General features: G+C 54.2%; 1 protein-coding gene across 2 annotated transcripts; it reads left to right on the top strand.

Annotated features, from left to right (window-relative positions):
- Positions 1 to 453: 453 nt before the first annotated feature.
- On the top strand, positions 454 to 8,969 carry LOC144722829 (mitochondrial dynamics protein MID51-like). 2 transcript variants are annotated; one of them, XM_078601278.1, is made up of 4 exons: positions 454 to 645; positions 1,870 to 2,055; positions 2,660 to 2,876; positions 3,542 to 8,969. In XM_078601278.1, exons 2-4 carry the CDS (start codon positions 1,879 to 1,881, stop codon positions 4,681 to 4,683), a joined length of 1,536 nt encoding a protein of 511 aa, XP_078457404.1. In that variant the 5' UTR covers positions 454 to 645; positions 1,870 to 1,878; the 3' UTR covers positions 4,684 to 8,969. The 2 variants fall into 2 exon arrangements, with proteins under 2 accessions (XP_078457404.1, XP_078457412.1); XM_078601286.1 differs by having other exon boundaries at positions 454 to 674.
- The last annotated feature ends 6,371 nt before the right edge of the window (positions 8,970 to 15,340 follow it).

Genomic DNA, 15,340 nt, shown 5'->3' with positions numbered 1-15,340 from the left:
CATACATGAGGATGCGTTCTCGCCAGCGACATTTCTTTCCGATGAGCAATATACAAGGGGCTTCACATTGGGGTGTGGGTAATAGCGCGCATAACAATACAGGTGGCAAACATTATTTTCATGCAAAAAATGATGAACATCAGTAAGTATTATTAATGTATTGTAACCTTGAGGTCACGTGGCCAGGACCCCCTTCCCAATGCTCGTCCAATCCCTCCCCCCCCATCACCCCCCTCCCCCTTGGGTCCCATGCTACCATGACGTCACTTCCTATTTACAATATATCTTCGGCCGTGCCGTGCAGAAAGACCCATTGCCCGAAACGTCGACTAGTACACAGTTCCCTTCGCGATGCCGCGGTTTTATTCACGAATGTGTTATAAATATTTGTACTGTTATCGCTTTAAAAATAATAATGCCGGTGACGCCACTTCCGATCGGGATACCGATATGACGCCACTTCCGGCCGTGGCGCCGCTTCCGGTGAGCGCCCCGTGTGGGAAGGCCTCGGGCGGGAGACGCGGGGAGTCGCCTCGAACTCCTCTCATTCGTCGCCGCTGCCCTCCTCCTCGCCGCTCCTCCTCGCACTTCCCTCGCGCTTCCTTCGCCTCGGAACCAGTGGTGCCCGTCGCGGGCAGCCTCACGGTGCGTGCCGGGAGAGCGGTGGCTCAGTGGTGAGCGCGCTACGCTACGAACCCGGCGTCCGGAGTTCGATTCCCGCTCGCGGTGACCGCCAGTGACGAGTAACTCAACCGGTCCTGGGCCTCGCCTAGCTCGGCTCGGCCTCAGATGAGTACCTGGTGCGGTGTGTAAACATCATCGGCACGGGGGAGACAAAGGCGGCCGGACGTGGTGCTGGTCACCTCCCCACTCGTGTGCCGTGTTGACCTTCACAAGTGCTCGCTAACAGCGCCGGCCCCAACAGTTTGTGAAGGCCCGACGGGGGGGATGTTTGACTTGGCCTTACCCCGCATCTCCCGCGGCACGCACACGAGGTTGACGCTGTGGTCTAAGGCGACGCCTCCTCCCGTCGCGTTCTCCCCCCCCCCTCCCGAGGGGCCGGGGACCAGAGAGACCGGGAGATGAGGGATCAGGGACATAGACCAAGGATCAGAAGACGAGTCCAGGGGATGGGACCGGAGATCAAGGGGCAGGAGATGGGAACCAGGGACACGAGCACAGAGATCATGGAACACGAGACGTGACCCCACGCTAACGATACTGACGAGACGCAATTCTCTTTGCTTCTGATAACTGAGATTTGTGAGAAACATTGCGGCCTTGTTTCTGTAAATGATTCGTGAGAGGGGGGGGGGGTGTTTGACGTCTGTGCCTCCCTTGGCCGGGTTATTTTTAACTCGTAATTCACTCGGACTGCGCCGAATTCATTCTCACCGCGCCGTGTTGTGGCGCTGTTCCGTGCATCTCAGCTGCGCGTCAATCTTGTCACATCGATCGACACGCAGCCTCCCTCTAACGAGACCAGCAGGCTCCTCCTCGTGTTACAACGTAAATACACTGCTGGGACAGTCGGGCTCAATCGCACATTCGTTGTGATTACATTTTCACAATAAAAATGCACGACTCTGCAGTGCTGGACTTTTCAGTCGACTCATGTTTCTCCACATCCCTCATGTCTACGCTGCTCTCAAATGGAGTATTTAAAACTTTTTCAGAATCGCAAAAAGTCCTTTTTAATCGTGCTTAAACATCGCCGCTAGGGAGACGAAGGCGGCCTGGCGTGGTGTTGGCCCCCCACCCCTCTCGTGTGTCGCGGTGCCGGCCTTCCGAGGTGCAACTCGCTCACGGCTCTTGCCCCAACAGTCTGTGACAGGCGATCCATGTTTGTCTCTGGTGTTCTGTGTGCAGGGCAGTGCCATGGCGGGCTTTGGGGACGGCTCTCTGGGCCCAGCGGGAGCGGGCCGCGGACCCCCCGGCAACAGGGGGGACCGCGGCATCGGCCACGCCATCGACTTCGTGCTCTCCAACGCGCGGCTCGTGCTGGGCGTGGGCGGCGCCGCCATGCTGGGCATCGCCACACTCGCCGTGAAGCGGGTCCGCACGCACACACGTGGATGTGCACGCACGCACAAAACAAAGACAAAAGATCACCGCCCCCCGTATAGCCTGAACAGACTGCTGGGGCAAGTGTGCCGTTAGCGAGTAGCAGCGCCGATGGAAGCCGGCACAGCGGCACACGAGGGGAAGGGTGGCCAGCTCCACTCCCAACTGGCCTTTGTCTCTCTCCCCAGTGTCGATGTTTACACGGCGCACCAGGTACCCATTTGAGGCTGAGTCGACTAGGGAAGGCCCAGGACCGGTTCAGGTAATCGTCACTGATGTTAGCCATGAGCAGGAATCGAACTGGTGTCGCCGATTTCCCAGCGCAGCGCTAAATTGAGTTTTCAATTTAGATTCTAAAATGCATTGCTCCAGTGGCTTCCTAATATAGGAAGGAAGAGCATTCCAGACGACCACAGAGGCGCATCTGAAAGCACGCGATGCAGTGACCGTCTTTGTTAGATGGCCAGCCAAAAGCCGCTGCGAGGATGTCTGGAGTTTGCGTGACGGTTTACGCTTCTTGACGAGATCAATCGGGATAAAATAAGTGAGAAAGAAAACACGGCACTAACCTCGGCACGACTGGGCATGTGCGCAGGCGTACGACCGCGCCGTCAGCGCCCCTGTCAGCCCCACGCGCAAGCCCGAGGACGTGGGCATCGCTGGGCTGAGCAGCTGGGAGGAGCCGAGCTGGGTGGGGGCGTCACCACGCCTGCTGTCGCACGACATGCGCGCCACCGTGAGCCGCTCGCTGCAGAGCCTGCCCCAGGGCCTGGCGGGTGACGCGGCCGTCCTCGACGACGAACAGCTCAAAAGTACGACACTCGGGCCGGGGGGGGGGGTAGTTGACTGGCGTTCACGACTCGCCTCTCATTGTGATTTGTGATTCGGTTCTGGCCCCCGACTTATTGACATGTGAAATACAGCCAGTCCTCGAGACGTGCCGCATTAAGTGAAAAATCCGTTGAGCAAAAACATTTCCCTATAAATAATTTAATGATCAGGTTTAGCGAGATATGATGTATTCCGCACGCACAGTGCGATAGCGGGACAAATAACTTGAGTGTACGCCGCCACGTTACTCTATCATTTTGCGTACTGTGTCACTGTATCGCTCAGCTGCACAGCTTAAGAAGTAGTTGTCAACCATTCAGAAACCATACGCTCAGAAACCGTGTTATTACGGTGAGTGTTCCGTGTTGTGTGAGAAATGTTCCCACATAGAAGAACCGCGTTCTAGCGAAAGCACTTTGTGTGAACACCGTGCGTTAAGCGAGGGCTTGCCTTAATCTTCCCTGATTGCCCGTGTCCTCATGATGCACATCCCACGGGTGTCCAGCGTCTACAGATGCGGTCACGTCGTTTGGGCGCTTCCTACACCCCAAACGGCACTGCAATCCCCCCCCCTCCCCATTGCCGCGCTCGCTCTGTCCGCCATCCTCGTGCTCACCGGCCCCGCGCTTGTGCCGCGTCCCCTCAGGCTCCTCGGCCAACAGCCTGGCCCCGGGCGCCGGGCTTCACGTGGGACGAGCCGTGCCGGCTCCGGACCCGCGCCGCGCCCCGCTGCAGCGGCATCTACTTTCCTTTTACCGGCGCCGCGTGCTGGTGGCGCCGTCCCAGGTGGCGGCGGCCAAGCACGTGGCGCTGGAGATCTGCTCGGAGCTGCGCGAGTTCCTGCGCGCGCGGCACTCGGAGCTGCCGCTGGACGACATGAGCCTGTGCGGGGGGCTGTGCGAGGACCTGGCGGTGGTGGCTCCCGACCGCGTCGCGCTCGCCCTGCCGCTGCTGCTGGAGGAGCGGCTGTGGACGGCGGTGCCGGGAGAGGAGACCATCATGGCGGCGCCGGGGTGCTGGCTGCTGCGGCGCGACAACGCTGAGTACTTCCCACGCGGCTTGAGCGTCTGGGACCGCTGGCTCGTGGGCGCGTACCTCTCCCCGGTCGCCATCGCGGAGGCGCTGCGCCGCATCGTCGCCGACAGCGTCAACTGGCCGGCCATCGGCGCCGCGCTCGGGTACCGCGTGCGCCCGTGCGCGCCGGCCGACGGGCTGGCGCTGGAGGTGACGTACCGGGAAGGGGACGGGGAGGACGACGGCGAGGGCGACGGGGCACCGGACGGCGCGGGAGAGCGCCGCCTGCGCGTGGACGTGCTCCTGCGCGTCACGTTGGCGAGCTGCACGCTGGTGGCGCGGCCCGGGGACGCCGGCGGCACCGGGGGGCGGCACGCGGAGACGCTCTGGCGCCAGAGCTTCCGCGCCGTCGAGACGGAGCGGCTGCGCGAGCTGGACGCCCGGGACTCGGGCTCCCGCCTGCTCTGCCTCAAGCTGCTCAAGGCCGTGTGCCGCACGCACCCGGGGCTGGAGCGGCTGCGCTCCGAGCACCTGCGCTCATTGATCCTGCACGCGTGCGACGCCGGCGCCGTCGACTGGGCCGAGGACGCGCTGGCCGAGCGCTTTCTGGAGTTGCTGCGAGAGCTCGTGGAGCGGCTGGAGCGCGGCTCCCTCCCCGCCGCCTTCTGCCCCGCGCTCAACCTGCTGGCGCCACTCTCGGAGGACGAGGTGGACGAGCTCGGCTACACGCTCTACAGCGCCATCTCCCAGCCCGAGAAGCTGCTGCAAGGCTGATGCCTATCGACGCGCCTGGTGACTCGGCCAAGACGCACGGTTGCGGCCCGAGGGGCCCCCGTACCCCCACTCCCCCACCGGTCGCTCGGGCCGTGAGGGTCTCTTTGTTTTATTTGACCAGGTGAAGCCCAGTGATCTATGTAGCTCTTTTTCAGAAGTGACCTGGCCACAAATGACAGCTGAACAAAGTGGCTTATCAACATGTGTACATTTATATCAGCCAAGTACTCTTAAATGCATGTCGATTCTAAACGTGGAGGGAAAAGCCAGAGGACCCGGAGTAAAATCCGCCCGACCACGGGGAGAGTGACACGCAAACTCCAAATATACAGCAGGCGTCAGGGACGGGATCGAACCCACAACCTCCTGCATACCAGGCGCGAGGGAGTTATCACCGGGGCGCCCCAAGAAAGCATTTGTACGGAAGATGTGGATCGCAGCCCGTGCAGAGGTCACCTCACTCTCCCACGTTGACACGAGTCTGAACGGAATCCTCAATCGTGCTTGTGATTGGCAAGGGATCTTGCGTGGGTGCAGCCAGTCGCCCGTCTAACTAGTCTGCACCCTTAGTCCTCAATTTGGGCGTCCCGGTGACTTCCAGTTCACGCACAAACTGCATCTTCTGGCGGAGAAATGTACTTTCTGCTGCGAATGCAGAAGTTTGGCAGCAACCTGCAGCTTCTCACCTGGGGTGATCCACGCTCTGTACAGACCCACTCAGTGTTGCTGAACATAAGGAAAGGTCATCTGTGTTGCTGAAATGCTTTAAAAAATGTTTGCTACTCTTGCCAGTGCAATTGTTACAGATTGCTGAGAAATAGTTGGCAGTGCACAACACGCCTAATCATTAAATATTCAAGTGAGCAATCTTCTGAACCAGCTGCAGTGCTATGTGGGCTAGGGAAATGCTATTAAAGCTGGGAAATAATGGGAATGCTCTCTCCAGCCTAATCCGGTGGCTATGGGTTAGGTGCTTATGCATTCATCATCTGTCATTCTGTCTACGAATTGCACAAAATATTCATGGCATTGATAAATACAATCCACAGATTTATTCATTTACAATTTAATGTTATACATCCAGAATATTACAGTCTCCCACGGAACCCAAATGTGACTGGAACACAGGACACTGCATTGCGTGTGCAGTGCTCATGTACGGCTTGGTTTGTAATCACCAAGCATCCGGACAGCCCAACCACCGTTGATGCTACAGCCCATCCTAGAATTCTCAGCTGGTTGCCTTATCCTCTACAATTTCATCTACTGACCGTTTACACTGAATTCGAAGTCCCCCAAGTCTGGACATTTTAAGAGAGGCAGCTTTTGCTGTTCTCTAGATCTTGAATACCCAATTTGTCAAGGTATCCATTGTGGTAAATATTGTCCATACGTGTTCTTTAGCACGTGCTCTCATCCAACGTGGTTGTTTTCGTCGGTCGTGTGCTTCATTATAAAAGCGATTTGAAAGCAATATTTCTCAAACACTACGAGTGAACAAGCGATTACATTTTCCTGGGGGTACAGCGAGACATTATGAATGGCTGTGTGGAGCCACAGTTACAGTCGTAGACCTCTTGTACCCCGTTCCCACTGGCACTTCTGAGCCGAGCCAGAGCAGGGCCTTCACTGTTTCCCATACAGAGCCAGAACCATCTCGCAATACGCTGGCCTCGTGTGATATCTCGTCGTGGCTCGGGGCCAAGCAGGGCCCGGTATGGGGTTAATGACGCGTTGATTGTGCGTGAAATCGGTTAATACAATGGCGAAACAGCATCACCCCGTTTAAATGGACGTGCATCTAAACTCTTTCAGTGCGTGCGACGTTTAACGGCACGGCATGTCACGGCTTCGCGCCATCTCCGGTCATCCTCGCAGCGGCGACTATTGGCCAGCCATCGAACAAAGACAAGTCACCGCTTCGCAAAGCTGCCAGATGAGCTTCTGCGGCTGTCTGGAACGCTCTTCCGATAATAGGAAGCCACTGGAGCTATGCACTTTTAAATGAGCTAGATTGAAAACTCATTTATTTAGAACTGCTGTTTGTGTTTAGTTTATTGTCCCTCCCCCTCACTTCTGATTAGCATGGTTGGCTACGTACGGTGCGAACTAAGTTCACCATACAGTACATACTGTGGAAAAGTGACCAAGTGCCTCCCGTGCCATGCTAGGATAACTTGGTAGGGCCCCGGCTCAGCTCTGATGTACTGTTGAAAAGAGATCTAATTAGTTAAGGAGCTTATGCATATCCGAGATGCAATTGTAAATACCCCACTCACACAAGTGAGGCTTTCGTGACTGCAGGAATCCATACTCTTTGGTGTCTTTCGGTAAAGTCACGTGGGTAGAAAAAATAATTTCATCGCAACGGAAGCAATCGTCATCAGGCGGAAGAAAGAGAATATACAGTTCAATGCTTGCCCTGCCTACGTTCAAATGCCGCTGAAAGCTATAGCAGATGTCTCCCGTATCCGCAAGGGAGACACGGGTAGCCTTGGTGTAGAGCGGCCGTTCCCAGTAGGGACTTGCAGGTGTTGTGGAGATTGTAATTGTGCGCTGCGCACCCTGAATTACGTTGCATTACTACGGTGACGTCCTTTACCTCTTGCTAGCGGCTTTGAGGATTCCTCCGTGCCAAGAGGTTTTCAACCACTCATAGAGCTCTCCGAAAACACGTTCGGCTGTTGACTTTGGCGCGTAACGGCTGACCGCGTGCGATGGTCGTCACAGGGTCTTCAGCAGTGACGGGCAACGTAGACGAGCCGGTGGGCCACATGAGCGTCCCTCCTTCACCTCGGTGGACTTCAAGCACATCACCCTAGAGACACACTGAGACCAGGTAACCACCACCACACATCACCATAGAGACACTTGAGACCAGGCCACCACCACACATCACCATAGAGACACTTGAGACCAGGTAACCACCACCACACATCACCATAGAGACAGAGACCAGACTACCACCACACATCACCCTAGACACACTGAGACCAGTTAACCACACAGCACCCTAGAGACACTGAGACCACCACACATCACCATAGAGACACTTGAGACCAGGTAACCACCACCACACATCACCATAGAGACACTTGAGAACAGGCCACCACCAGGGGGTCGACAGCCCGTGGGCAGGATGTTACCCACCACTGGTCGGTCTTCAGACAAATAATCCTCCCCCAGCCTAAACAGACTGTTGGGGCAAGTGCTGTTAACGAGTAGCACCTATGAAGGCCGGCACGGCACACGATGGGGTGGGTGGCCAGCATCGCGATCGGTCGCCTTTGTCTCCCGTGTGGCGATGTTTACTACACACCGCACCAGGTACTCATTTTTGGCTGAGTCGACCTAGGGGAGGCTCAGGACCGGTTCAGATAATCGTCACTGGTGTTGGCCGTGAGGAAATCGAATTCGGGTCGCTGGGTTCGTAACATGGCGCGGTAACCGTCTTCAGTGGCGAGGTTGACACCAACTGCAGCGCCGTGATTCATGTCGTACGCAACCCAACGTCATGTTGTGACGCATGATACAATCTACGGAGATGTCACGCGTTGCACTCAAGATGCTTTCGCTGATCGACAAAAACACCCATAACTAAGCGTTTTATGAAAGCGTATATATATTTGCGATCGGAACATAAGCTTGGTTGGAAATGTGTAAAATCTTGACTTTTTTGCAGGTACAGATGGCTTCCATATTACAATTAAGCACTGCGATTATCATTCAATAATATACCAATCAACAGCACCGCTGTGAGATGCATATTAGCTCAGCAGAGGCATAATTTGCCTGTGTTGAGACATTGTGCGGTAGATGCATTGGCCACAATCTGTGAGGATGAATTCACTTGCCACAAGATTACAAAACAACCACTACGTGTTCCCATGCCATCCACCAAAAGCGGATGAAAACCCGAGTCTGGAATCTTTGCAGAGTTTTGCATGGTTAAAACTTACGTGGATGAAATGAGTGGATAGTTACAATGCACATCATGTGAACGTGTGCAAAATGCAGTTCATGCAGAAGTGATTTTGCCTCCAAAGCGGACTGCTCGTTCGCCTCTCGGGCCAGACCAAGATGAGAACCTCCAGGAGCCCTGCCTGTTATTGTGGCAACTTCCCATGATTTCATACCTATATTTTTACAGTGCAGTAATGTATCTATCTGTTCAGCCTGGTCACCTGCATACAGAGCATTATTAAATAACACGTCCCATTGTCAAACATACCAATTGTCTCTCTTAAGTGTTAATAAATCATGATACTGGTGCTCTCAGAATTTAACGTTCTGAACTTTACGTGTTGATGTGTGTGTCCGCCTCGGCCAATGAAGGTGCGTACAGGAAACGCCTGATGACCCACGCTAGCGTCATCCAGACTCTTCACAACAACAACAACGTGGTTCTCGCAGCGTCTTCAGAAACAGAGTGCCGCACGATGAACTTGGTAGTTTCACGGTTTCCATCCGCTTCATATGACAACGCGCAACAGCAAGTCTATCCGTTTTACACGTCGGCTTTCGCGACCAGTATCCATAATACAGGCTTTCTTGATGGGTTCGATAGTGGTTACCCCCTCGTGCGCCGTGCCGGCTTCCTACCTCTCCAGACAAAGCCATTCTGCGGGGGTGATGGAGGGTCTCCGCGACTCTGCGTCATCGTGTCCTCGTGTGAAACGTCATCCGTCGTGGAACCGGCAAGCAGCAGCGCTTCGCATCTCTGGACGAGCGCAGGAGACGCCGCGATGCTTCGCTGTGCACGGTTAGACAGGCACGCGGATGGGTTGCTCCTGGGGTGGCTCGAGTTCACCGAATGCCAATTGTCGCAAGACCCCGAGACGATGGCCCACTGTCGTGGTGTACGGCCCCGGCACAAACTCGCTCGGCAAAACCCCAGGATAGCAGCGATCATTCAGCTGCTCACGTGCCACTTTCGTTGCCAGCTGGAGTAAAGCGAATTGGGTGTTTAAAACAAATCAACGCGCATGTTCTGGTTGTCAATCTGACTGAGCTCGAACTCGTGTGACGCAGGACACGTGGCTCTGTGTGCGCCCAGGGCTGAGCGATGCACGTTCTGCTGTTGTCGGGGTTATGGTGGCGGCGGCGACGGCGTAAAGGTTCACGCGCCGCGCGACAAACCCGGCGACCAGAGTTCGATTCCCGCTCACGACCAATAACTGGCGAATATATGAACCTCTCGTGGGCCCTCCCCTAGGTCGATTCGGCCTCATGAGTACCTGTTGCGGTGTGTAAACACCGTCACACGGGAAATAAAGGCGACCGGGCGTGGTGCTGGGGCCGCTCGTGTGCCATGCCGGCCTTCGTGGGTGCCGCTCGCTAACAGCACTTAAGCCCCAACAGTCTGTGAAGTCTGTGAAGGCGACACGGGGGGATCTTTGCTGGGGGTCGGAGTTGAGGCGTGGACATGTTGTGCCCTTGGTCTCCAAATCCCTCGCTGGCTTCACTGCCCACGTGTTCATGCATTCTTTGTCACGTGGGAGATTTGCATTGAACCGGCGGAGGCCTTTGGATGACAACCTTCCCCACCACTGCCAGGCGGTACTGGCTGTGCACGTGGCCTGTCATCCAGCACTGGAGGCAAGGGGGTTGGTGGATTGCGCAAATGGGCGTCAGGGAAGTGCAATACCCCCGGCTTGCCAGGAGAGGGCAGTACAGACACGTGTGGAGCTCAGCTGTTCCGTCTCCTCCCCGAGCAAGTACCACGTGGCCCCCCATCTGTGCACGCGTGGGACTTGTCCGGGTTACTCCCACGTGCGCCACTCGGTGATTGGCAGGTAACACCTTTATACACAGAGGACCGCAGAGCTCGTGGCTGCTGCCTTCCAGCTCGTCTGGTTCCCTGCACCTCGGCGAGTTCTCCCAAACTTCGTTGAACTTCTTTCGCACCGTACCTAGTAGCCAACGGCGCTAATCCACAAGAGTGAGTGGATACTGCTCGCGTTACAAGTTGGGCTGAGTACCGTAACCTGTGGGCCGCTTACATTGGCTCTACTCTGCCTTCCTGCCCAGTCAGCCAATGCAGCTTTGAAATGTAACTTGTTTGTGATACTGCGTTGCCATTGGTGCACACACACACGTTACATTGGTGCACACACACGTTACATTGGTGCACACACACATTACATTGGTGCACACACACGTTACATTGGTGCACACACACACGCTACATTGGTGCACATACACACGTTACATTGGTGCACACACACGTTACATTGGTGCACACACACGTTACATTGGTGCACACACACACGTTACATTGGTGCACACACACACGTTACATTGGTGCACACACACGTTACATTGGTGCACACACACGCTACATTGGTGCACACACACACGCTACATTGGTGCACACACACACGCTACATTGGTGCACACACACACGTTACATTGGTGCACACACACACGTTACATTGGTGCACATACACACGCTACATTGGTGCACACACACACGTTACATTGGTGCACACACACACGTTACATTGGTGCACACACACACGCTACATTGGTGCACATACACACGCTACATTGGTGCACACACACACGCTACAAAACGCTGAGACACTTGGCACGAGCACTGCCCTTGGGAGGCAACTACAGATAATCGGTGGCATTTCATGCAACGGCTCTGCCACTCTAAAGAACGGCCTTTTTGTTCTGAAGACGCGCCATTGCCTGAAGCGTCGCCTATTAAGCAACGGGTTAATGATGAATGTGATGAATTTGTGTTATTACAGCAATTCCCCGGTTTACGTGAGGGGAGGGCGGGATGCGTTCCTGAAAGGTGCGCCGACGAATATCGAAACGATGTCAATGGAAGCGATGTTACACGGTCGTAGTGAGTGGTGGTGGTGGGTGCGATGGCTGAGAGGCGACGGATAACAAGAAGGAACGGACAATGCTGTCAGCGAGGTCCGCGTGGGGTTCAGGCGACGATAATCATCGTCGGGTAGCGGTGTTGATAATAAGGTGACGACTATTTTGTGAAACGAGGAAAAATGGGGAGACGTGAATCGCGGTGTTCCTGTACAACTAAGACGGGGGCATATTGAGGACTTGTTGTAAAGTGTATGTACGGTGAACGTATTCTTTGCGTCTTTCGGTAAAGTCACGTAGATAGCTTAAAAGAAAATAACAACAAACTACGACGTTTCGATAACAACACAAGCGATCGTCATCTTCCCTCTTTCCTCCTGATGACGATCGCTTGTGTTGTGATCGAAACGTCGTAGTTTTTTGTTATTTTTTTTTAACCTATCTACGTGACTTTACCGAAAGACCCAAATAATATGAATGCCTGCAGTCACGAAAGCTTTAAGTCAAGATTCATGGTGAACGCCGTTCGCGCCGCACGTTGCCAGCCGCGCCAATCGTAGGAGGCGGCGTCCTCTGGAGCGGCGCTGAGTCGTTCCGTGGCTGGGGGAGGAGGACGTCTCCTCCTCGTGGCGCTGCTGCTGCTGCCGCCTGCTGCTGGGCTCTCGGACGCGCGTCGTCCTCCCACTCGCCCCGACAATGCGGCTTCTTTGTGGCCTCTCGTTGATTGCCTGGCTGCTGGATTCGTCTCTGCGGATTCCTTTGCAGCAAATATGTCCGTGGATGATCGCCAGTCACGAGTCTGTGTCGCTGTCCCCACACGAATCCCCGTGCCCGTGCCGCAGCCATTTGTAAGACGAGTCCACGTGGTGCTCTGCGAGGCGCTGCTCAACGACTTGGCAAATGTCAAGAGAAATGCTGCTGCAAAGGTTCGCGTTGTCTTCGCCACGGAGACTTTCCTGAATAAATAAAGGACGATACATAAACGAGTTGTTTACGGACTTGTGTGAATCCACTGCTGGATGAAGGCCTCCTGTTTCCGGATCCTTTATGGGGGGGGGGGGTGAACACCACAGTTGGCCACGATGTTCACTTGGTCCTCATCTTGGCCAGGAATCACATTTAGAAGGTAATCGATAAGTCAAGATCTAAGGTAAGTGATGTTCTTCGTGCAGTGCGTTAACTACGGCGCCACCACTCCTCTCTCAAGGACGATTCGAGCTGTCCTCCCCGCACTTGCCAATGGCTCGGATTTGTCCACAGGGAATGTTCTGAGTGAGAATTAAAGGCCATGTTGCATAATTGATAATACATTAAATTGGCCTTTTGACATTCGTGTCACCAAATTATTATTTGTATATTGTCTAACAAACGTTGCTGAGTGCAGTGTGAGAAATTCAACCCTTCTACTCCTTGCCTTCCTAGAGGATGTATCCATTGAAGTGGCATACGGAGGAATTGTATCTGCTCTCTTTGTCGTTCTGGTTATTACGAACTCTGCGAACCGAGTTGCGATTCCCATTCACGATCAATAACAGTTGCGAATGTATTTGAACCGGTCCTGGGCCTCCCCTCGATTGATTCAGCCTCAAATTAGTACCTGGGGTGTTGTGGAAACATCGCCACGAGGGAGACAAAGACGGCCGGGCTTGTTTCTGGCCACCCACCCTCTCGTGCGCCGTGCCGGCCTTCATAGGTGCTGCTCACTAACATGCAATTGCCCCATCAGTCTGTTACAGGCTCTGTGGCGAGGGTCGCGCTGTCTCTGAGTAACAGGAAGGAGCTGCGGAGATGAAGGCACGAGGCTGGTGGTGCGGGCGAGCTTGGCTCTCCCTGCGTGGTTGCGGCGTGCCTCTTGCTCTCGTGGAAACTTTGGTGAAGTGCCAACGTTAAAGAGCGGCTTCCTGTTTCCACGGTTTTTTGCTGAAATTGTCGGCAAATTTTTGAGCCCAAGAGGTGACCGATGCCTCGTGGATAACGAGTGTAATGATGCCCCTTTTGCAATCAGGAACACTGAACAATCGTTTAGGAACTGCGAAAAGAATATATCTCTTATATGTATGTGTTTCATTAGATTATTCACAAGTTATTTTAATAGTTTACATGAGGACAGGTGGCAGAATGGAGATACCATTCTGAACCACCTAGAGACGAAACTAGGTGGTTATAAACACTTTGGGCAGCAGCTACGTTTAATTATTTTTATCCAAATTGCGTGCGAAATCTTAAGAGAGATGTAGACAATCTGTAGGGTGTCTATACGTGGATTCTGAATCACCTTTAGAGGCAATGGGCTGCATTCCCATCGTGTAAGAGAGGAGCGAGACTTGAGAATAGTTGTGGATGAGTGATCTTGAGTTCACCTGGTCCAACGAGCTGTGCCCACCTGCGATACTCGCAGAGCTAAAACGAATATATCACGAGATAAGGCCCACTGAGCTCTGGAGTTCTTTTTCAGAAGCGACCTGGCCACATGATAGCTCAAGGAAGTGGCTCACCATATGGAAATGTATAGCAGCCAAATACTCTAAACGGATGTTGATTCTAAATGTGGAGGGAAAAACAGGAGGATCTCGTGAAAAATCCATGCAGCCACGGAGAGAGAGACGCAAACTCTAAAATATACAACAAGCGTTGTATATTTTACAGTTTTGTAACTGAACATTTATTTGCTGAGCTGGGAGAATCTCCCATTTTCCGTGGGTAGAGACTGGCTTGAGAAGTGCGGTGCATTTGTGTCGTGCATACATTTGTGGTGTTCACACTTCGTGTGTGTGCATGAAAACACATGTAGAGTATACGCTACATGGCTACTGCGCGCGTGTGTGTGTGTGGTGGGGAGGTAGTGACGATTATCTGAATCGGTCCTGGGCCTCCACTAGGTCTACTCAGCCTCAAATGAATATTTGCTGCGGTGTGTAAACATCGCCACTCGGGATACAGAAAAGGCGGCCGGGAGTGGTGCTGGTTACCCCCCCCCCCCCCCCGTGTGCCGTGCAGGCCTCCATAGGCGCCACTCGCGAACAGCACTTGCCGTAAAAGTTTGCTAAGGCTACACGGGGGACCTTTGTCTTTGGGGGGCAGATATAGCGTTGGGGGTAGGTGACGGCCATGTGTCTTTGTTACGGTATGGGGGGCGTATGGGAGGGCGCAAGAATTGAATGTTCGAGGCTCCCCTGGGAATGTCCCTTCGGGGCATTCGTCAAGTCGTTGTGGAGCGGCGACGTGGCGGGTCTGTAACGACGCTGTAAAGTTTTCACCCCGAGTTTTATTCCTGGCTGCTAATGAAAAACCCCGGCGGCAATTGCCTCGTGCAACCTGACCTAGCCTCGCGTGGGCCCGTAGAGCGCAGAGTTATTGGTTGCAGTGATCGCTGGCTTCGTCACGTGTCCTGGAGGAATCCGATGAGCTATGAAGCTCTTTTTCACAGCTGCCCCCCTCGTGCGTTGCGCCGGACTTGGCGCGATGCTCCCGGTCGAAACGAGGGCTGTGTCTGGTGCCTTCGTCTCGTTGGTTGTCCTTCCCCCGCACCTCCGGTTAGCACCGTTGGCTACGTAAGGTGCGAAAGACGTTTTACATACATACACACGTACGTCTGTGTGAATGTGCATGACATGTGGACACGTAAGGAAATTATTTTCAATGAATGAGGAACTGAAAAAGTCAAGCAGTTCCGTTTTTAAATGACTCGTCTGAGAGTTTAAATTCCTCATTCACCACCCGACTTCCCCTTTGACTTCTCTCCAGTGGAGGCCCCTTCCACCAGCACTGACTTGAGCAAGTAATTGCAGGGCTGAACCTTTGCCGACGAACTTTCTTAGAT

This window comes from Lampetra planeri, chromosome 1 (assembly GCF_965212315.1).
Source record: "Lampetra planeri chromosome 1, kcLamPlan1.2.h2, whole genome shotgun sequence".
NCBI lineage: Eukaryota > Metazoa > Chordata > Hyperoartia > Petromyzontiformes > Petromyzontidae > Lampetra > Lampetra planeri.
The sequence above is the reverse complement of the archived record's forward strand: the minus strand, read 5'-3'. Positions and strand labels throughout refer to the sequence as shown.